The 23989-nt window shown below is 35.7% G+C and overlaps 1 protein-coding gene and 1 pseudogene across 2 annotated transcripts; one reads left to right on the top strand and one right to left on the bottom strand.

Annotated features, from left to right (window-relative positions):
• Positions 1-1524: 1524 nt before the first annotated feature.
• Positions 1525-18583, bottom strand: TPR8 (Tetratricopeptide repeat (TPR)-like superfamily protein). 2 transcript variants are annotated; one of them, XM_028233346.2, is made up of 10 exons: positions 18356-18583; positions 15178-15440; positions 14558-14591; positions 12853-12989; positions 11991-12057; positions 11591-11690; positions 7727-7890; positions 2880-2926; positions 2748-2798; positions 1525-2146 (listed from the first exon to the last, which is right to left on the bottom strand). In XM_028233346.2, exons 1-10 carry the CDS (start codon positions 18426-18428, stop codon positions 1766-1768), a joined length of 1317 nt encoding a protein of 438 aa, XP_028089147.2. In that variant the 5' UTR covers positions 18429-18583; the 3' UTR covers positions 1525-1765. The 2 variants fall into 2 exon arrangements, with proteins under 2 accessions (XP_028089147.2, XP_028089152.2); XM_028233351.2 differs by lacking the exons at positions 12853-12989; positions 14558-14591 and having other exon boundaries at positions 18356-18578.
• LOC145792530 (binding partner of ACD11 1 pseudogene) lies at positions 3287-4268 on the top strand (annotated as a pseudogene).
• Positions 18584-23989: the final 5406 nt, after the last annotated feature.

Consider the following 23989-nt stretch of genomic DNA (forward strand, 5'->3'; position numbering starts at 1 on the left):
GTTCACGAACGACTCTATTTCTTTGTAGCCCCTAGGTATTATAGTATCCGTAGGTCCTGGTCCTGAGGTAATCGTTTTCCAACCAGATTTAACTCAACCAAAAGGAAGGAAGCCACTACTGAGGCAAGAGAGAAATGCACTAACCTCCAATACAAAAGGCAGAGTCACGATTAAAGTACAACATAGTCAATTTCACTATTTGTAAAACGAGCCACTAGTTACGCTTCCAAGAATCAAGTCATGCTCAATTGTGTGAAAGGAATGCACTTTTTTGCTCCACCACCACCCCCCAATGGTGACCGAATCTAATTTGAGTTGACAAATTTTAACTCAAATTAGATCAAATTGACAACAATAAGTTTACAGATACAAACTAACCACTTAAAATATAAATGGAGCAATATAAATAAAACTGTTTCCTTTATAACAAATTTTGCCAATTAATATGTATGACCATGATTATTTTATGAGATTGGTTATGTATCCGTAAATTCTAAAGCACTAACACCCTACCCTGTTTTTGGTTTTCTTTTCAAAATTTGATTTTTGAATTCGTTTTTGAAAATTCCAGAAAACAATACAAAGTTATTACATCTTTTGAATCATGATTCTACCTTTTAGTTTGAGTGCAGTATTTGTTTACAGTTTTTAAAAATCATTTTCACACTCACATTTGAAAATTCGTGTACCCGGATGTTCCCCGGACGTCCGGCCAATTGACCAGAACAGTGTTCATGTTTTTTTTTTTTTTTACACTTATTATTTTTATATTTTAAATAAAAAATATTTTCAATTTTTATTTTTTATTTTTTATGAGTTTTGAATAAAATTTTGAGTGGTGTGTTTAGTTATGAATTGTAAATTCTTATATCAAAAATTATGTCACGTCACTCAATTCAAAAACTCTTTTCAAATTTTTTTTTAAAACTCATTCACCAAACAAATTTTCTACACTCAAATCATAATTCCAAAACTCACAAACTCAAAATACAACTCATATTCTCAAACCATATTTAGAAAACTCAACCAAACGCAACCTAAATTTTTCAGAAACAATTTTCAAAAAATAAAAACTAATTTGATAAAATAGATAAAACTAATTTTGAATTTTTAAAAATCATTTAGTCTCCCAAAGAGAAAAAACTATAGGAAAATGATCGATATTTTTCATTTTTTCACCAAACTATGTTTTAGATTTTTAGAAAAAATTTCTAAAAAAGATTCTGAAAAACAAACCAAATGGAGCTAGAAATTAGTTTGATGAAACTAAATGCCAAAAACATATTTTCAAAATTTTTAAAAATTATTCTCTCCAAAAAAGATAAAATCATATGAAAATAATAATAATGTATAGTTAAAAAAGAAAGAAGAGAAAAGAAGGAAAGGACTACCAAAAAAACGAAGAGGATCTGGGATCATTTGAATCAATCATTGATTAAAAATATCTGAAATTTAATTTCAGACATTTTTCTTAGAACTAGCAACCAACCCAGAATCAGTCCAGAAAAGAAGCAATAACAAACATTTTAACATCAAAATAGTAGCATTTTCATTTTCATTCTCTTTTCTGTTTCCTCATCCATGAACCAGACAACACATTAGCATGGAAGACCGAAACAACAAACATGATGTGAATCAAGTCTAAACCCTAAGAAATTTCAAAACAGCACTAATATATGTGCTTTTGTTTCACAACTAAGGTTTGATACTTCTCTGCAACTTTCTCAATAAGCACAATATACTCCTTTTACATGTCCAACACAAATTAGCTTGGCGCCGATCTTCCATTCACATTATCTTGTCGATTAACAGAAGACGACGACGCTCCTTGAAACATCTCCATCACAGATCTCAAAGCCCCCGTTAGCTCCTCAGGCATTTGTTCCCCGGAATTGACGTTTACGTTGCCACCGACTCTTATTTCTGGCTCATCAACTGTATCAGTATTGCCATCTGCTTCTCGCCTGTGTTGAGGATGTTGTCCCTGAAATGCATTGCCAGCCATGTTCCTAAACATACTTGCAATATCTGCAGGAAGGCCATTAGCATTGAATGGCATTGATGTAAATGGCGGAGGCATGGCATGACTCCTCGGTTCCCCTGCAGACTGCTGATTTGATTCTTGATGACTTCCTGAACTCGAGTTCTGTACAAAGCAAAAAAGTAAAACATTTAATTGCAATATAACCACTAACTTCAAAAAGATGGCACATTAAAACTAGTTCTTACAAATTGCTCGTGTGTCTAAATTGGTTTCTAATTCTGAAAACCTATATATATTTGGTTTAGTGTTTCCTTTTGGATGCACATAACAATCAACAGTTTTTGTGAGAGGAAAACCAGTTGATTCACAGTTGATGAGAGAGGAACCCCATGTGTTTCAATCTTTGAACTTGACCTTCTTGTTTAATACTCCTACATCCTATGCAAGGGTTCTAAACTGAGTTTTCTCACAAAAACCCACGCATATTTGCTTGCCAGCACAAATATGTCCGTCTCCATAATTTCAGTACAGTTGGATACCCTGTTCCAATCTTAGGTTGAGCATGCTAAAAAAAAACCAATAATCTGATTCATGCACTACTCAAATTTGGAAAGGAAGGAGCCTAGTTTAGAATATTTAAAAGTTTCTTTGATACCTATAACGAGTATCCTTCTTAACTGTCACAATGCAACTCCTATCTTATTCAAAACTACTGTGTTCTTTCTCAAGGGAATTCATTTCTCAGACAGACCACAAATATTACCTGATGATGTTCTGACCTTCGTTGCTCCTCTTTCAATTTTTGCTCTGCCACCTAAGTATCAAAATGGCAGTGAGATTATAATGACTAATAATGATGATGATGAAAATAATAATAATAATAACTAGTACTAACCCGAATATTCTCTTTCACAGAATCATTATTTGGATCCAATTCCAAGGCTGCAGAATGAAATCTCAAATTAGGAAAAGACGGAGTTTGCTAGAATATTTCTTGTAAAGACTATAATTTCCAGATCGCACCACTCATCTAGTGATAACTATTTGTTAAAACCTATCACCTACTTCACCCACTAAACCTAACCCACTACACCACTACCACCTCACCTACTCCACTAAACCTAACCCACTACACCACTACCACCTCCACTTTACCTACTCCATCTACCACCTACTACCACCTACTCTTCTATATATAGGAATCATTGTAACATTCAATATATCAATTAATAATACAATCATTTCTCTTTATACATTAAATTTCTACATGGTATCAGAGCCATAAGATTTAGGCCCGTATTTTGTTTTCTCACCGGCGGGCAGCCGGCCGGCAACCTTGCCTTCGCTGCCCGCTGGAATTTTGTACACATACCTTCATCCATCCATTGTTGAAGATCACCAATCCAGATCGTCCTATTCTCTCATTCGATCCCTGATTCTCTCGATGTCGATAAGAACCATTAAAGTCAGCAATGTTTCCCTAGGGGCAACTTTGCAAGACGTCAAGGAGTTCTTTTCCTTTTCTGGTGATATTGAATATGTTGAAATGCTGAGTCATACTGAGCGATCCCAAATAGCATTTGTTACCTTCAAGGATTCGCAAGGAGCACAGACTGCAGTCTTACTTTCGGGAGCAACAATAGTTGATCTGACCGTCACCACAAATCTGGATCCAGATTATCAGCTTCCACCTGCTGCTTTTGCAGCTCCTCTTAAAACAGAAAACAAAACCGCAAGTGGTTCTGAATCTGTTTTTCGGAAGGCAGAGGATGTAGTCAGCGGCGTGCTTGCAAAGGGCTTTGTGTTAGGCAAAGATGCGGTCAGCAAGGTCAAGTCCTTTGATGAGAAGCACCAGTTGACTTCCACAGCCACAGCTAAGGTTGTTTCTTCTGACAAAAAAATCGGGCTTAGCGAAAAGTTTAGCGCTGGGACTTCTGTTGTTAATGAGAAGGTTCGGGGAGTAGATCAGAAATTTCAGGTTTCTGACAAAACCAAATCAGCATATGCTGTTGCTGAGCAAAAAGTCAGTAGTGCTGGATCAGCCCTAATGAAGAACCCGTATGTACAAACTGGAACTACGTGGGTGACTGGTGTTTTTAGTAAAGCTGCAAAGGCAGCTGGAGATGTTGGCCAAAAGACCAAACAGAAGGTAGGAATGGCTGAAGAGGAACAGCGAAGGAAAATGGTGGATGAATTTGCGCAGATTCATTTATCCGAGTCACCTAAATCACCAAATCCGAGCAATCTTCAAAGCCCGCACCGGCCAAATCACCAAAGGTGGTAGTGGTACTGTTTTTGTGCGAAGGGACAGAAATCATCACATTTCTCACCTTTTTTTCTTTTATTTTGTCCTCCACTTTACACCTCACATGCCTTCTCTCTGTCTAAACAATAATTTTCCACCACCCAACTTTCTTTTTATTTTATTTTCTTTTCTTTTATTTATTACCCACTCACTTCTTATGATGAAAACACAATGGACCCAACTTCATGCCAGCCACATAGGCCTGTCCCTCCGCCAATGCTCTCATCCTTTTCCTTTTTTCATATATATATTTATTTCGCCAACCAATACCATTTTTTTTTTAATTCCTTAATTTATTTTAATAACACGAGTGGCCTCCTTTTTTCCACCATCTCCCTCTTTTTCTACACAATATTTTTTTGTACCACCGCCCACTCCATGATACCCATATTATTATTATTATTATTATTATTATTATTTGCACAAAAAAAAATAAAAAATAATCATTCCAGTTGATTTTTCTGCATTACCACACCTACCATTCGAGTTTGCCAAACACACTTGCTTTATTCATTTCAGGGATCAACCCCGATCACAATTTTACAACAAAAACAAAAACAAAAAAAAAAAAAAAACCAACAAACCAAAACACAACACCAAAAGATTTGTTTTCTTTTTCTACAGACGGCCACCCACCGACCTACTCTGCCGCCGGTCTCTTCTTCTTGCCTCCGTCTTGGACGGCCCTTGACGGTGTTGCCTCCGTGCTTCCTAGACCACCAAGCAAGTTGCCTCCTCCCTGCTCCTCCACTGCAGCATATGGCGGCCCTCCAAATCGGAACATCACGGTGGCCTTCCGCTTCAGCTCCTTGTTTTCTGCCTTTAGCACACTTATCTCTGCTCGCGCATCCTTATACATGCGTTGGAGCAGAGCCAGCTGGGAGTTTAACTGTTGCACCTCATTTGTCCTGCTCTGCAGCCGGTGCGACAAGTTTGTGACCGCAGTCATGGTTTCCACACATGACTTCAGAGTATACTGATTGGCCTCAATATCAGTTTGCACCGCCATTTTTTGCTCCACCGACCGCATCGGAAAGTTCAACGGAGCAAACACAGAGGTGTTTGGTTGAGGTTCACTGGCCACCGCACCAGTTCTCTCTCTTGTTGACTCATTGAGGTCGGGAAAGAGAGTGAGCAGCCCACGGGAAGACGAGGCCATGTTTTTGGGTTGCTGAGTGTTTCAGCGACGCAGCGATTTCCGACCGGTACTTTCAGAGAAGGATTGGTTACAGAGTGTTACAAAGTTTCTCTCTCCGAAAACGCAGAGTTTTTCAGAGAAGGGTTGGATCGAGAGTATTTTTCAGAGTGTTTCAGTCTGACAATGTTCAGAGGTTTCAGCCTGGTTTGGTTTCCACAGCCTCCGCATTGGTTTATATCGACATTGACGACGCGGCCGACACGCCACTCTGTCGCTCACGTGCCTCGCCGCGTCTCCGGCTCACCTTTTGATGGCTCGACGCTTTCTGTCAGGCACGCCTTTTGATGAAGTGGGCGCGACTTTTGAGGGCTCACTATATATATCCATATATATATATATATTTGGGCAGCCTATATACACCATCATACAGTGTATTTTTTAGGGGTCCGACAAGACTCTGTAAACTGTCCCGACATTGATTCCGGTTAGCTCCTTCAAGGGTCCGACAAGACTCTGTAAACTGTCCCGACATTGATTCCGGTTAGCTCCTTCATGGGTCCGACAAGACTCTGTAAACTGTCCCGACATTGATTTCGGTTAGTTTCTACAAGGGTCCAGCAAGACTCCGTAAACTGTCACAACAACTATCACAACATTGTCTACTACACCGGTCCGACATGACCCCATAAACTGTCTTCTCCATCGGTCTGACACAACCATCCAGTGTCCTCTACACCGTTATGACACCACCATACAGTGTCCTCTGCAACGTTATGACACCCTCATACAGTGTCCTCTACAACGTTATGACACCACCATCCAGTGTCTTCACCAACGGTCTGACACGACCATACAGTGTCTCCTATCCTCTTTTATTTTTATGTATTTTCTTGTTTTGTTACTCTCTCCAAACTCAAGTTGGTTAGTTCCTATCCCCCTTGAGTTTGCGGGGGACTGTTAAAACCTATCACCTACTTCACCCACTAAACCTAACCCACTACACCACTACCACCTCACCTACTCCACTAAACCTAACCCACTACACCACTACCACCTCCACTTTACCTACTCCATCTACCACTTACTACCACCTACTCTTCTATATATAGGAATCATTGTAACATTCAATATATCAATTAATAATACAATCATTTCTCTTTATACATTAAATTTCTACACTATTCTACGCAAAAAATGAGCTTTAGGCATGTCAGACTGCATAATTCACTATCATTGATTTTAAAAGATATCAACCTACACAATGCATTTATTGTCTCCTCGTGTATTCCTTCTGGTTCTGGCTGTTGGATTTTTTTATGATGAATACGACCTATGGGATACCTGATGATTCCCATCTAATAACATTTTAACATTCAATTACCTCAACAGACAGTCTGGGTCTTTTGAACGTTTGTTTTTCATGTGTTTTACATCTTTGAATCATTTATAATTCAATTTCTGTAAACTAACATATTGATGTATTGTGGTCAATAAGATACCCAGGAAAAAGCAAATTCAAAACAATCATAAAAATGTGAAAGTTGGCTGGGTTCAAAGCTATGCTACATGGACTCAGGTGCAAATATCGGGTGTGGGCACATGTTCAAGCGTTATATCTTCCTAAACCTAAATTTTAAGATATATACATCCAAAAGTTGGGATGGGTACGGAGACACGTCTTAAACACTCAAATATTATATAATATTTTTAGATAAGATGTGAATTATTTAAAAATGTACTTCAAATTAAATAGGATTTAGGGAAAATTATGAAATTTATCTCTTTTATTCATGTGAGAAGTAAGAAATATTTCTCTACTTGCAAATACAAGCATCTTGATCTTCAAACACTATATAAACTTAGTGGATTCAAGTGTCTGAATGGGGTACGGATACGGGTGTTGACACATTTACCTTTGTCATATCCTGTGGACACAAGTACACTAGGAAGAGTAGAGTCCATGAAATACAATATAAGGTTGGGTACCAACTGACACTATACAGGAAGAGTCAGTTCAGTGTGAGAATATTATTGTCCATCAAAGCAAATTATTACCAAATTTTCTGACACTGGTTCATATATATTGAACAACATAAAAACTACTAATACTTGTTGAATAACAAAGAGAACAATAGACAAGATACTGCCATAAATACATGTATACATAGAAGATGGATAACAGACAGTAGATAAGGATATGGTTATTGCCTATTTCCAGTTAAAGCATCATTGATGCTCACAGTTTATTGTACTGTTTTACAAGTTATATGCATCATTTCAGAACTGATATCATACCAACCTTTCAAAAATCCTTCGTCGATAGCATCTCTGTAGTTCCCCTGTGCATAATACGCAAATCCCAGCCGACTGTATGCCTTGCTATAACTTGGCTTCATTTCAATGGATTTGAGACAGTCCCTGACTGCTTCTGCGTATTGATGGACCTGGGTGTAAGCAGCCGCCCTGGTAGGCATAGATTTTATTAAAACATCGAAGTAAAATAGAAAACAGAGATTGAAATTCACAGCAATCAGGCAAACAGACATTTTTATAAAATAGGAAAAGATCAAGGTCGTGTTTTGATTAATGGATTGGAAAAAAGTGGATTCAGTGTTCAAATTCACAAATATGCAAACAGACTGGCTACTAGAGCTGGATTGAGAGGTGAGACAACAAAGTAGACGTAGGAGCATAAGAAAGAGAAAAAAATCATTGTGAAACTCAGATTGCCATGGGATGGTTTTCAAATAACTCCATTCATTCCAAACCACTAACAAAAGCTCCCAATTCCATCCATAGACTACATTTAATTCCACATATATGATGTCACTGTTAAAATTTCACATCTAAAACCATTGATTTCAAATTAATCAATCAAAATACAACCAAAGTAAACTTATAAAAAGCAAAGAATGCCAATTCTATACATGTTTGTCCTCAAAGATAGTAAGAACCACAGTTTCAGAATTCTTATTGAAGATGCAACTTTAGACAAAGGCTCTAAAAAAGTTGAAACCTAATATCCATCAATTTATCATGAGGATCCAAAAACTAACGTATGATATGGTCTACAGTAAGGAGTTGACAAATCCAAACAACACATTCAACACCTTAAAAAGATCCTTGATCGGTTGCATTTTTGTCTGCTAAAAACAGATTACACTTACTGCTTGTTTTCAGAATTCCTATTGATAGCAGAATTATGGGCATTTAACAGAGTTTTAGTTGTTACTTTGAAGAAATGCCATGAAGTAAATATACAAGGATATTTAAGCTTGAAAAATGAGACTGACTTCAAGAACCCTATGGGTAATTCCAAACATATCATTTCACTTACCAGTGCAGGTTGTCCTTGAATCTGGAGACACACAAGATAATCTCTTGGTTAAGTTAAATGGTCCAGAATCTCTATTACACATAAGATGCCAAACCAAACCAATTAACATACCCTAAGAAGCATAGTCACGGGCACCCGAAATGAATTTTTTTTTTTAAAATGCAAGACACAACACATGGGGAGCACACAAAATCTATAGTTTTATATATCGTACTATATATAAATATTTAATTCGAATATAACAAAAAATGCAACATAACACATTCCTAAAGTTTAAAGAAGATGTTAACTAGTATAATTATAAATCTACATTAATTTTCTTTTATCATTGAATCACAGGTTACTATGTTCAAACTTGTATTGTGTTTTATGAGTCTAAGCGATGATCACGTGTGTCCCCCAAGTGTTTGAAGCATGCCCAGGCAAGATTCTGAAAAGCGGTTGCGGTCGCCGTAACGGTGGCAGTGGCGCGGTTGCGGTTGCGGTTGCGGGGCGTAAAGGCCGTAGCGTAACGGTTGCGGTAACCGGAACCGTGAATTTTTTTATTTTTCGCACAATTTGAAAAAAACTTACCGATACGCACATTTTTTTTCCATGATCATATTTATTGGGTTTTAAAATAAATATTGATCAATTTTTATAAATTTTTAAGTTTGATCCAATATATTTCATATTTTTAAATCACTATAAATTGAGTTTTTTACATTTTATTTTAATAATTAATGACTTTATGTTATACAAAAATCAATCACTAACTATTATATATAAGATAAACAATGACAAAGTAAGAGAATAAATAAAACCCTAAATATATATATATATATATTAATTAAGCCAAATAGACAATGACCACATTTATTATTATTATTATTATTATTATTATTATTATTATTATTATTATTATTATTATTATTATCAAACAATATATAGATAGGTACACACAAACAAAATGGTTGAGTGATAACAGCTGAACAGAATAGCATAGGTCTTACAACTTCAACAAATCAATAACATGTTCTTCATCTTCCCTATTCCCTCTCTCTATCTCTTGTTCCTCTATTTTCCCTCTTCTCTCTCTATCTCTCTTCCCCCATTTTCAACCTTTTTTTTTTTTTTTTTTTTTCGAAAGAAGCAATTCGGAACCGTTACGTAACGGTGTGTAACAGGCCGTTACGACACCGTTACGATCGCTATAGCAGCCACTACGGCCGATCCACCTGTGAATCTCAATCACACTGCAAAAGCGGCTGTAACGAGTGGCGGTAACTACCACAACCGTTAACGGCGTTACGTAACGGTTGCGGCCACTTTTTAAAACCTTGTGTCCAGGTCTAACAATTTTTAAAAATAGTAAGATACATTCGGAAGTGTATCCGACACATGTTGGTGTCCAAAACATATCCATCGCTTAGTTGGACACACACTTTTAAACAGAGTGACATTATTACATATAGATACCAGACAAAACATGGATACACACTTTTGAACAGTCTGATATTATGACATATAGATACCATACCAAACAAGGGTACATTTGAGGTGCTCTTCGGAAATCCAGAGAAGAGTGTTAGATAATTTCTAGTGGCACCAAGTAAATTCAAGGTCTTTAGGCAGCAGGACTAAACTTATGATGCATGAGCAAGGGCCTCAATGATGCCCTATCCAAACTAAAGATCCCACCATATCTATTCTACACTCACTAACATCCAATCACCAGCTAAGAACCATAATGTATTTGCAAAATCTTATTGACTTGAACAGGCCACTTGTCTACAGATGATGGTTTGCTTACACAAGCCTGGTATTCTTGTGGCGCAGAGAGAGTTATTGATATCGAAAAAAGAAAACTAGAAGAAGTTGGTTAACCTAGAATTACAAATGAAATATAATTGCCAATTATACTGATGACAGTCACATCACTAATAATTCCAAACCAAACCAAAACAAGCCTTAAGTTCCATCAAATGGGGCTGGCTACATGAATTCTTCTTCTCCACTTGACTCTATCAACGGTCATTTGGTTAGTTAAATTAAGGAAATTCATATCTCTATTTACTACATTAGCCCACGTCAATCTAGGTCTGCCCCTTCCCCTAACACTTCCATCTACCGTTTCTGTATCGCATCTCTTCATTACTGTCTCTGTTAGTCTCCATTATATATGACTAAACCATCTCAATTTATTCTCTTTCAAACTTATCTTCTATCGGTACTACTCCTACTCATTCACAAATATATTTATTCTTAACTTTGTCTTTTCTAGTCTTACCACACATTCACCTTAGCATCCTCATCTCAGTAACACTTATCTTATTTACATGTTGTTTCTTAATTGTCCAACATTCCACCCCATATAACATCGCTGGCCTAATAGCCGTTCCATAGAACTTTCAATTTAGTCTAGTGGATACTCGTTTATTACACAGTACCTCAGACGCACTCTTCTACTTAAGCCACCCCGTCTTAATTCTATGAATCAAATCCGCTCCAATCTCCCCAGCCGTAGTGATAATCGATCCTAAATAACAAAAATGTTCACTCTTAGGTAATTTTTGATTCTCAATCTCCACTTCTCCTTTGCTTCCATTGTCACTATTACTATAATTACATTGCATGTACTTTGTCTTAGTTTTGCTTATCCTAAATCCTTTAAATTCAAGTGCTTCTCTCCAAGTCTCTAACTTAGTGTTAACTTCTTCTCTAGTCCCATCCACTAACACGATATCATCCGCAAAAAGCATACACCATGGCACAAGTTACAACCAATGCCAAAGCATCATATTCAGAAATGAAAATCTTAAAAACATCAATTAACAAGTGCTGCACCTGTTGCAATAGTAAACAGCATTATCTGCACTAAGTGCAATAGCGAAAGTATACAGTTCAATTGCGTCACAGTATAGCTTTGACTGCATGGCCCTGTTACCTACAGAAAAAAAGGCAGTATTACAACATATATGAGCTTGTATGCAAGCCAAAAAGACTGTAAAATAATTTGTGGGAAATGAATAGTCACATAAATGGAGCATCAAAATTAGACAACTGCATGCATAATATGTGTGTAAAGATAATAACCACCATGCAGAAACCATAATCACTCTGGTTTTGAATAACAGAAACAATAAAATCATTCTTGGAAGACCACGAAAAGATATTAAAACAATCCAAGTACAAATTAAAATACAAGTAACCGCCAATCAAACAAACGCCAATGATTAAAAAGTACCTTGTGATTTGAAGGTCTCAGCCAGGTTTCTCACATCAAAAATCTGGCATCCAGACTTTTTCATCTCCTGTATTATTTTTTTCCAACTCATCAAGAGATGTGCTTGGACAAATAAGAATAGCAAGAATGTGGAAATAAACAGGCAAAGAACACAAAATAAAAAATAAAATAAAAGCGCACCATTAGCCAGTGTTGGGTTCAAACGACAAATTATCAAAGAGAAAGAAGCACAAGAAATTGAATGAGATTTCTTGTATCCGTTTAACGTAGGCATAGTGTTGGCCTCTATTTTAGGATGTAAAGTAGAATTCATGCTTTCTACTAATCTGGGATTACCTTTGGGTTCTACATATAAGGCAAGTCATGTTTGGGATGACATTGTAGAAAGATTCCAAAGAAGATTGGTAGGATGGAAAAAAAAAAAGGCAGCAGTACCAGTCTAGAAGTTGGCTTGTGTTGATTAAAAGTACGTTGTTGATTTGCCTACTTACTTTATGTCTATTTACTATTCAAGTTGCCAAGAGAGCTGAAAATTGCATAGGGACTTTCTTTGAAATAGAATGTCCCAGTTCAAGAATCATTTGGTGTATTGGGATACAGTTTGTATTCCTATTAAGGAGGGTGGTTTGGAGACTTGAAACTCAGCCTATGTTGTGCTTAGTGTTTTATCTTTTACGCAATCAGTCCCAAACCTAAAGCAAGGAGGGCTTTTGTAGGCTGACAGTTAACGTAAACCTAATAATCACACCTTTATAAACATGGATCCAAAGTATTCTTCAATTGGGGCATCGAATAGAATCAACTGAAAGAAGTGGGTCTACGTAGATGCAGAAAAAGCATATCCATGGGCACATAATCATACCATTGCAGCATTGTGAAAGAAGTGTGTTGCTCTATCCAGTTGGACCTGGTCATCATGTCCATCAGACATCGGGATGAAATAATGAATTTTTTCAAGTGCACCAAAAAATTGCCCAAAAAGTTCATCTTCGGAAGCTCCTGCCAGTAACATGATGAATAAGAAGAAAAAAAAAAGTGCATGCAACTTAAAGCATGCCCAACAAATCTCCTGGTTCAACCACATTGGTAAGTCTCCAATGTCAAATACACATGCATTAAAATTAGAATGTCCTTAACAATGTGAATATACTGAGATTATTATCATTGAAAACAGCTGTTAAGGCCTAACACTGTTAATTCTTTGTCCACTGAACGCAAAAAAACAACAAGAACTCTGAAAAGTGCATAATACAGAGGAACCAAAAATAGGAATTGCAATTCATATTTCAACCAGATTAGTGATTTAAAACTTGGACCTTTTCCAAAAGCTAAAAATAAATAAATAAATTTCAAAGAAATAAGGTAATGCTGGCAACGGTTTTTCTAAAGCGTTTGTGTGAGTTCATATTTAAGCAAAATTTTAAAAAACTAACTTCTCTTTTTCCAGATGCCTCTAACTCAACTACAATATACTCCCCTCTCAATTCAATAGTAAAAACCAAGAAAGAGATAATGAATCCTTCAGAGAAAAAAAAAATATAAGGAAAGCATGAAAGAAATATTTTGGTTGAAACAAATAAAAAAAACAAGAAGAAAATCAGCCTGTCATAAAACAGACTGCCAACGTGCTGTAACAGCCCATTAACACTTGTGATTACACGCTAAAGCAGGTTATATCAGAATCATCAGGTTATGTAACAGCCTCAGGTAACAGTCTCGGCACTTCTTACAGCAGTGAGTCACTGACCCAACCATTGTGCAGATGAGCAGGCAATTTTGACTTGGATGATCAAAATGGATTCAATCCTGCAGAATCAAAGGACGGATTCCAGTATGGGCCATTTTTGGTAATGATTTTAGATTGGTCTGTCAAAATGGGCTTACAATCCTTCATGATCCCCCTTCTGGGGTCCATCCTTTAGTTCAGCAGGATTTAAGTGGGATTGTGACCTACTGTGTCATGTCTCTCTAAGGCTTCACCCTCCCATGTACCAATAATACTAAGAATCAAAGGACAGATTCTAGTATGGGCCATTTTTGGTAATGATTTTAGATTGGTCCGTCAAAATGGTCTTACAATCCTTCATGACTCCCCCTTCTGGGGTCCATCCTTTTATTCAGCAGGATTTAAGTGGGATTGTGACCTACTGTGTCATGTCTCTCCAAGGCTTCACCCTCCCATGTACCAATAATACTAAGAAGAAGAAGAAGAAGACGAATTACCTACCCTTAATATCAAACTTCAACAACACTGTACACCATCAGAAAGGTGTACAAAAACATATTTGGTTGGAGCGTAACAGGCGTGTATTCCAAGGGGTGTCTCAGTCAATTTCTTGGTTGGAGAGGCGGCTACTTATGGTGTTATATAATTGGGTTACGGGATTGGTTGATCAAGATGTTTTAGCTTATGTTGATTTCATAGAGGATTTGCTAGTTTAGCATTGTTTCTTTGGGGGTTTGAAATTTGTATTCTTTGCATCATCTTGATGCTTTTCTAATAATTTACTTATTTATAAAAAAATAATAATAATAAAACATGAATACAAGACAAAGCAAGGCCTTACCTAAGGTGTGAGCTTCTCTCGTCCAATCCTCACCCTAATTAAGTTGATAAAAAATAAACAAATGAAACTCAAATTCACAAAATAAAAGAGTGTATAAATAAATAAATAAAATACAAAATGCATAGAGTCATAAAGCACTGCTTCATTTATGTACCTAGATAATATATATAAATATAATTTCATCTATATATCACAACAAGAAGCATCCTACAATAAGCTTAGCATTTTCAATATTAGAACACATCAATGGACTTCTAGTAAATTTTAATTATTAAACAAAACTTGAAACCTAAACATTTAAAACATTGAAGCCTTGGATTAAAATCATTTAATTGCACTCAAACAGATATATATATATATATATATATATATATTGTAAAACCAAACAGCAAGCATATAAATTTACCAAAGCTTGCACCTCAACCAGATAAAAAAGATAATCATGTCATCATTCCTAAAGCACAGTGCTTAAACCATAGACACATTCTTCCTCTTTGTCTTTGTTCGGCCACTCTTCCCTCAGCAAATTTAAGGAATCCAAAATAGTACAAGCAAAGAATCACATACAAGCCCTAAATAAAGTAGATGATAAAAAGATAGCAAATGGATGAAGAATAAACCAGAGTTTGTGATGCCTCTGAATGATTAGCATCAGAAGCAATCTCAGCTGAGGATGTACTAGGTGCATCTGCTAATGATGCTTCATGAGTAAGATCTGATTTATGTTCTTGTTTCTCATTTGCTTCCCATGAATTGAATAGGTTAATCAACAAATCAGATTTTTCCCTGCTGTCAACAGAAGAAGGGTCAATCTTAAAGACCTCTGCCAAACATTCCTTGGCTACCTCAAGACCTTCAAGATCAACACCAGGAGCAGGTTCGACTGTATCAGAGAAACAACCATTATAAGGGAATTAACAACCAAATGCATATTCAAATGCATTCTAACAACAGTTGAAAACAAGAAAAGAAAATAACCATGCACCACCATTGCAAAACTGAAGTATGGTAACATATATGCAAAGTTTTTTTCTTAATAGTTAATATGCAAAACTAGGTAAACCAAATTTAGTAGTGCTAAGGGCATTGGAGTCTTAAGACATCAAAAATTTGAAGCAAACCAGCAATAAGCATAAAATAGCTCATGTGCCTAAAAATACTACAATTTTTTTTAATAGGGGTAGTAATGTATGTGTGTGATTGAACGAACTATTACATAGTTTTATGCATTTTCATAATTTTGGTCAACACATTTGCATAGTCTTTGAAAGTCAATATTTGGCACTTCAATTGGGAAAATACTAGATCCCACAGTGGCCATAGTTCATGGAGTTGAAATTAGTTTAACCCACCTTTTATGATCATCCAATTGATATGAACACATTCTCCATGAACTAAATCTAGTCCCATCTTGCTGAAGGAAGGTTGGCACAATGATGAGGACAATTTACATGGCTTAAACGAATCCTTTGAACATAGTCTAACAAAATTAATAGTGCATAAGACTGCTCGGTGCACAAAATTAAGAAAATCACATGCTGTCTGGGAAGCATACAAGAAATGCTACAGCAGCTTTCAACTTCTCATAATATAACTTCATGATGCGTCATAATATGATGCCACAAAATACAGACTCAAAATATACCATAAACCAAAATCTAGGAGCTTAGAGTAATTCTTTGATTTACATCCACCACTCTAGACAAATTTTCATTCTTCCAAAGAAAAATTGCATCTATTTAATGCTCTCATTAAGCACAGTCATAATTTAAATGACATACGTAATCAATTACTTATTGACATCTTTGATTTCCTCGTCCTTTCAATCTTATTTTCCACCCCCACCGGAATCCTAAACAAAGAAAAATAGTAAAGCTGTACAGTAGACAACACAGATTGAACTAAAGCAAGCCTACCCGCCTCCCCCTTAAATAACATTGCCCTCTTCCAAGCTTTTACTAATCCTCTCAATAACTGAGGTCAAAAGCTTTTAGACTTGGGACTCTCCCCTATAGGGAGCACCAATTATTTAATGACAAAGATTCAATGGCACACCCAAGTTGACCGCCACCCTATATAACGTATCCTGTGGAATATTAATACCAACTAAGAGCCATTATAAAATTTCATCTTAAGCACCGACACCACCTCAAAGATTCTAAAAGTAGAAAGCAAATTAACCACTTTAATTTCCTTAGTAGAGGAGAAGAAAAAGGTATCATCTGCAAAATATAAATATGAAACGGAAACCCACTCACAACCTATCTCAAAACCATCCACCAAACCAATCTCCTTTGCCGTATCAACCTCCCTTCCGTATCAACCTCCCTTCCCAAAATGCCACCCAATACCCTCCACAACTTTATACCACGAGATATTGCCTTTGTGGACAACTATTCCCCCACATACATACATATTTTGATATCACCACCTCATCCCAAAACCTATCCCTTCACAAGAAAACCTCATAATCGATTTCCCTAAAAGAGCTTGAATGAAAATGGTGAGCTTCTGAATCCCCAAACCGAACCCACTCAAAGGCATACCCTTGTTTGGTTCCAATTTTCTAAATTCAATTTTCTGAAAATTGAGTTTATTGTTTTACATGTTTTTTTTGTTTATAGTGAATTTTTTTAATATTTTAAGCAATTTTTTTACTTTTTAGATACATTTAACATAAATATAATTAAAAAGTATAATATTTGTGAAAAAAATCTTTAAAGAATTCACTAAAAACCAAAAATACAAAACAAAAAATATACGAAAATTCAGTACATTTTCGTATTCTTGTATATTTATTGATTTTTTTTTTAAACAAAAAAATTACAAATATTTTACTTTTTAGGTACATCTAGGTTAGGTCAATCTAAAAGTAAAAAAATTCCTTAAAATATTAAAAAAAAAATTACTACAAAAAAAAAAACAATTCAATTTTCAGAAAATTGAATTCAAAAAATTGAAACCAAACAGGGTGCCCCAATCCACCAAATGATATTTAAACTCATTATATCCCACCCTAATGAAAATATCGTTACAATTTCTTGAAACTCTAATGGTGAAGAAGTATGCAAACTCTACATCCTTTAGATAGATATTGTCCCTTCCAACCTGTCAACTATCATTGGAATCACTCGAAAAATAGAAGCTCATACGTTCTTTTCTTTGAAAGAAGGTCCCTAATGACAAGCCCAAATAGGTAAAAGGCAAAGACTCAACCTTAATTTGCAAAAGCATAACATACCTTAGATTTAGATCCCCTCAATCATGGTAATCCATACAGTTGCAACGTGTCATTCCAAAATCAACAGTCTATAATTGTTAAGTCGTTTTGAATTTTAAAAATTATCCCTTTAACAGTTTTTTTTTTTTTTTTTTAATTTGAAGTAAAGATATATTAATTTGGCTCTTTCAAGTTTCACCCCATGGAGCATCCAGATCCCAGACCTTAATATTCATCTCAATAAACAGTTCCAAAAAAACTAGTATCAGAGAGAAAGAAACACATTGGTTCAATGGGAAACAAAATTACATCAAAATTAAGCTGCAAACATCAAGTTAGAACAAAATTACGAGGTCAATACAAATTGGAAGAATAGCAACCCCAACACACCTCAGAAGCCCCAATCACTAAAAAAAAATTGATACTTTGATACAACAGAACCAAACTTCAAACTTTAGATTGCAATAATTTAGTTCATTAAGATCAAAAGCCCAGCATGAATGTTTTGACACAAAATCTATATTTATATATAAGGAGAAGAGAGACAAAGTGTAGAGAGAGAGAGAGAGAGAGAGAACCAGAATTGAGGAAGTCCAAGAAAGAGCGGACGATGCGACGACTGAGGGGAGAATCGGTCTTCAAGCTCGCCATTGTTGTAGGGTGAAACGATCAAAACGAAGGACTATAATGTGCGCATGATAAGATCGGTACGCACCACTGTGTCAATCAGATGTGAGCGTTTCGGATGGACTCGTCTTGACCAAGTTATTCCATAGTCCATTTGGATTTTCGGATTCACTTTTCACAAAATTTTAAAATAAATATATATATATATATATATATATATTAAAAAATTTATTTTTTTTATTAATTTTTTTTAATATTCTCAGTAATTTTTTTAATTTTTAGATATAGTTAACATAAATATATTTAAAAACTATAATATTTATGAAAAAAATCTTTAAAAAATTTACTAAATATCAAAAATACAAAAAATATATGAGAATTCAATATATTTTTCGTATTCTTGTGTATTTATTTATTTTTTAAAATATTTTACAATTTAGATACATCTAAAAAAGTAAAAAAAAAAATTTACTTAAAATTTTAAAAATATTTATTCAAAATATGAAAAATAAAAAACTTAATTTTTAAAAAATTGAAACTAAACATACCTATTTTTTACTTCCTCAATTATTCATTAAAAATTAATTCGATTGAACTATTTAAATATAGATTAAGTGGATGAAAAATTATTGGTTGCTTCAGGGATACCCGTGGCTATATTCCTAACTAATCATAAATTTCATATCTCCTCATATTTTTCAATCATCCAATACAAAATCGTGAAAACTCGAACTATAATACATATAGAGTATTACGTAGCGTTGCCCTGAACCAACCAATACTGTGTATACTTAGACCTCCATTTTTTTTAATTTTTTTTTCCCTTCTCCTCCTAAGACAAGGTTAGTATGTTATTATAGTTAGATTACAATTGAAAGGCCGTTGTTGCTCCATCAACTCAAATCTTTAACCTCTCACTCACTACATTCTAAGGTGTAGCTACTAAACCATTGGGTCACACCCCAATGTCTTATACCTCCATGTCTACCCAGTGATAAAACTTATAATTTTAATCCATGAATAACAAGTTATAGCATTTTGGCCTTATTTGGAAAGTTAGTTATTAGTTAGCTATTTGATTTTGTATCTATTTTTTACCTGACTAAAATAGTTATATTTGGAAAGTTTATTTTTTTTTTTTTTGTAATTAAATTGATAATTGTGTAAGAGAAAATATTTTTAATTTTGATATTGAATATATTATTGGTAATCAAAATTCTATTCCTGATTTCTTTACCCGAAAATTTTTAACTCTTAGTAAACTTTTTACTCCATATCTTAATAAACTCCATGCCGAATTTAAATCTAAAGCCAATAAGTCTAAACGACAAACCTATAGAAATAATTATAATAAACACCAACAATCCACGATTACCAAGAAATGGTATAAATTTATGAACGAAGTAAATACTGAAATTCACTTCTTTGATTATCTTGAAAATTATTATCAAAAGATAAATACTATTACAAAAACTAAATGAAAAACTTCTCATAATACTTTTGTTTCTTCCAGTCATCCTCCTCTAGAAACTATTCTCATTGAACATAAAAGTGCTATTGTACATGAGTCATTCCGTGTGCCTTGTTTCGAGTTGCGGGTTTCATCTCATGCATCGGGTGCCATTTTTCCATGTTTTGGGGCTGTTTAGCATCATACTTCAGTGCTGAAATTTGCGTGTTCATATGCCATGTTTCATCATTTTCCATGCTCAGTTAGAGTTGCGTGTTGTATCTTAGGATCGGTCCATGCATTGGACATGTTTGTGTGCATTTCGGTTGCCTCATTTCCATCTTATTGGCCACTGATGTGAGTGTGGCTGAGGTCCACTCACATTGGTATAAGTCCATCCTGCATTGTGTATGCCATGTTTCAATGCGTTGTGCATATTATGTTGTTAGCATTGTGTGTGCCATGTAGCTGCATTGCATGTTCGTATGATTGTTTGCATGCTTCGGTCGCATGTGCACCATTGTGCATTCCCTTGCTTTTGATGTGTTTTGTGCTTGCATTTCATTTGATATCAAAGTTGCACAATTGGCTTTTGGGCCATCATGCATTGAAGTACGTGATTGATGGCCCGAGGGTCGAGGGCCATGCTCTCTTGAGTCTATCGCATGATAGGGAGAATGACCATGCATACATTGCTTTGAATTTCCTTGCCATGCACTGTCTGCCCTCTGCTGCTGTCAAAAACAGGTTCTGCAGGAATATTTGGTCGGCGGGCCATCTATACTGCCGACCGGCCATTCATTATTTGCGGATGGATTTAAAAATGGTCGATAACCATCCGGACATGGCCGGTGAAAATTCCTAGGGCTGAGCAAGGAATCCGTGAAATCCGTAATCCGATCCAATCCAGTCCAATCCGATAGGTTTGGATTGATTTTTTGAATCCGTGGTTCGGTTCCGGATTGAATAATTAAAAATCCGTAGTTCACGGATTGGTTCCGGATTGAATCCCACGGTTCCGGATTGGAACCGATCCGGACCGTATACAAATAGTCTATATTTTTATTATACATCCTCCCCATAGTATCTTTTCTTATTCTATGTAAAATCTAAACTCAAACCTAAAATCGTATAATATCTTCTTTTATTACTTTTGTTTGTTAGTTTTAAGTTTTAATTTGCAATGGTCTAAATACTTATGGTGAAACCAGTTTTCTTATGGTTGTTTAAATTCTAGAACAGTATGTCGTTATTATAGAAAAACATGTTGCTATTATGGAACTAATATAGCGCTATGTTTATATTTTTATGAAATTCAAGTGTTATATATATTTTTGTTATTTAATTATGTGAATCCGTGGTCCTAAACCGATCCAATCCGTATTTAAATGGATTGGTTCGGATTGGTTCCATGATTTAAACGGATTGGATTGGTTCCAATTTTTTAGGAACCGTAAATAATGGATTGGTCCTGGTTTTATCCCAATCCGGTCCAATCCGGACCATGCTCACCGCTAAAAATTCCACTTGGTCGGTGATGCTCCCCAGTGTCCAGAGAGTTCACTTTGGGAGTTGCACAATTTTTCGAGGAGCAAGGCAGTGTAAACAGAGGCAACAGTGGTATGGTACGGATTTTTAGGCAAGACGAGTCAAGCATGCATCATCCGCGCATTTCGAGGCAGGGGCTGTGGCCACTTTAATTCTTTGTTTAAATTGTTAATTAATTGGAACTTCTGTAATAATTAATTTAGAACTATTCATTTGGACTATAATATTTATTCGGACCCTCCGAGCGAGGGCAATTGTGTAATAAGTGTGCGTGAGTGTGTGTATGTCTTCCAACCCCACGTCTTTCTTCCCTTTTATTTACCCGCTTATGATGGTAGACTAGGGCATATTTAAATTAGCATACCTTATGCTATGCATGCATGCATTCATACATTTGTCTTGCATGCACCGGGCTCGGCGCATCATTCTAACTGCATTTGTATTTCAATTCCAAATTGAATACGTGATTAGTTGTAGCATTTCACATGTCATTATAGATTAGCCGAGCCTATCTTAATCGTATTTTGCATGTGTTGCATTAGCCATCTTAACATGAACTAGGATCATGCATATGATTACTAACTAGTTTTTTATTTTGGCTCGGAGTACTCGGTAAGCATTCATGCTTTAGCATACCGCATGCGTATGAGTGTTGCCATAACAGCATGATTACCATGAGGCTAGCTGCTTATGTGATATAACTGCTTGAATGCTTGTGGATGGAGGTTGAATTACCTAAATTGGAATAATGCATTAAAACTGTGAGTTTTAAGCCCACTAGATAGTGGCAAAACCATCTTTTCTAAAAGCCCACTCGAGGGTGGCAAAACTTGCATTTTAGCCTACTTGCGAGTAGCAAACCATCTTCAAAACAAGCATGAAATGTTTTGTTCCAATTCAGGCGATTTGGTCTATACTTGTTTGCTGTGTGCATAACATAGTAATTCTAGGCTAATAACCGGAATAAGAACACATAACGTTTTCAAAAACGGATATCACGGTTAGTAGAGGCCGATCTTCGGATCGGGTGAGAGGGGGTACTCATAGCTGACCTTCCCCAATCGTACCCAAGCTCCCGAGCCGAGGCAATTTTGGTGATGACGGACACATGGCCTTTGGCACCGAGTTAGGGTTTCCTAAATTCCCCCAAAATAAAATATTTAGGTGGCGACTCTGTATCTGGCAAAAGCAGTCCATGTTTGGCACTTCTTTTCAAAAATCTGTTTCTTGAAGCGATTTGCCAGATTTGGACTCTTTGGTTCAGATTAAAGACTGTGACACAAATTGAGTCCGAACTGTAGCGAGGCCCGCGGGCGAGTCTACACGTGGGTGTTTGGGAAGTGGCTATTTTTTTAGCTTTTTGACTATTTTAATTTTTGTGTTTAGGAAGATATGATGTATTTTTATTTAAGTTGTTGTATTGAAAAATGTGTTTGAAATGATATTTGAGGCTAAAATGATAAATTTGTCCCTAATATCACTTTTTCTAAAATTGGTCTAAAGGGGCAAAATTGTCATTTCAACCTGTGGGACTAGGCTGTCACTACACTGTGCCTACATTGTCAACGTGACTGTGTAGGTTGCCCCACTGCCAACTGTTTTTTTTTTTAAATATAAATCATTGATTTAGGATATTAGAGGCTATTTAACTTTTTCAGTATTTAAGGCTATTTTAGTCGCAAACTTGGGTTTCCAAACACTCCCAGAGTCTATTAGATACTAAAGTAAATACCCACATTATGAATCCCATAATTGAGCACGATGAATTGACACATAAATTAAGTTTTAATGATAGAGTCTGTCACAATTAAAAAGTTAGCACTTAACATGCTATGTTATTGTGCGTCAAAGTGAGATAATTTTTTTTAGAGATCTCAACAAAATTTTTCATATATATTAGAGTAACTAAATTAACAAAATATTATTCTTAATTCATATCATATTCTGATTTGTAAAATAAAAGTTTAAATACTAAAAGAGTTTGTCATGATACACGTCTTTAAAGTGAATATACCATATACATAATGTTCTGTAACAAACATCACAACTTATAATTTTTTTCATTAAAATAGTTCATGACAGTTCGTTCTGATTGTATTATAAGTTGAAAGTTTGAAAGTTAGGGGGGACGACACCCTTCTGTCCCATCGTAGCTCCGCCTCTGCATGTGGTTATGAGCACTCATATAACCAAAGCGTATAGACACAATTATTAATGACACACTCTTATCATAGAGCTAATAGCCCATCATGCGAATGTTCCACTTGAGGGCTGCTATGAGCCAAACAAACATCAGATTTTGTTTGATAATTTTTTCGAGTGCCAATTTGGAGAGAGGCAAAAAATAAATGCAACAATATAACATTATTATCGATAGACGATGTTATATCTAGTGGAATGATTTATCTACTAAATTTACTGTCATCTAAATTGGCCGAATTTGTGGCAACCAAATGACCTATTGGACGACCGGTTTTACCCTTGTCTATCGCGATTGTCACCTTATCATCTAGACGATCGACATGAACAAATTTGGGCAATTCAGAGGATACTAAATTCGGTGAAGGTAGTATTGCTCAAAGTGAAA

Source organism: Camellia sinensis, chromosome 6 (assembly GCF_055761805.1).
Source record: "Camellia sinensis isolate YWXY chromosome 6, ASM5576180v1, whole genome shotgun sequence".
NCBI classification, from domain to species: Eukaryota; Viridiplantae; Streptophyta; class Magnoliopsida; order Ericales; family Theaceae; genus Camellia; species Camellia sinensis.

Coding starts and splice junctions, on each gene's coding strand:
- TPR8 (XM_028233346.2), bottom strand. CDS start 18,428: ATGGCGAGCTTGAAGACCGATTCTCCCCTCAGTCGTCGCATCGTCCGC. Junction 12,990..14,557: donor GAGAGAAGCTCACACCTTAG/GTAAGGCCTTGC, acceptor TGTTACTGGCAG/GAGCTTCCGAAGATGAACTT. Junction 2,147..2,747: donor GAAGGTCAGAACATCATCAG/GTAATATTTGTG, acceptor TGCTTTGTACAG/AACTCGAGTTCAGGAAGTCA.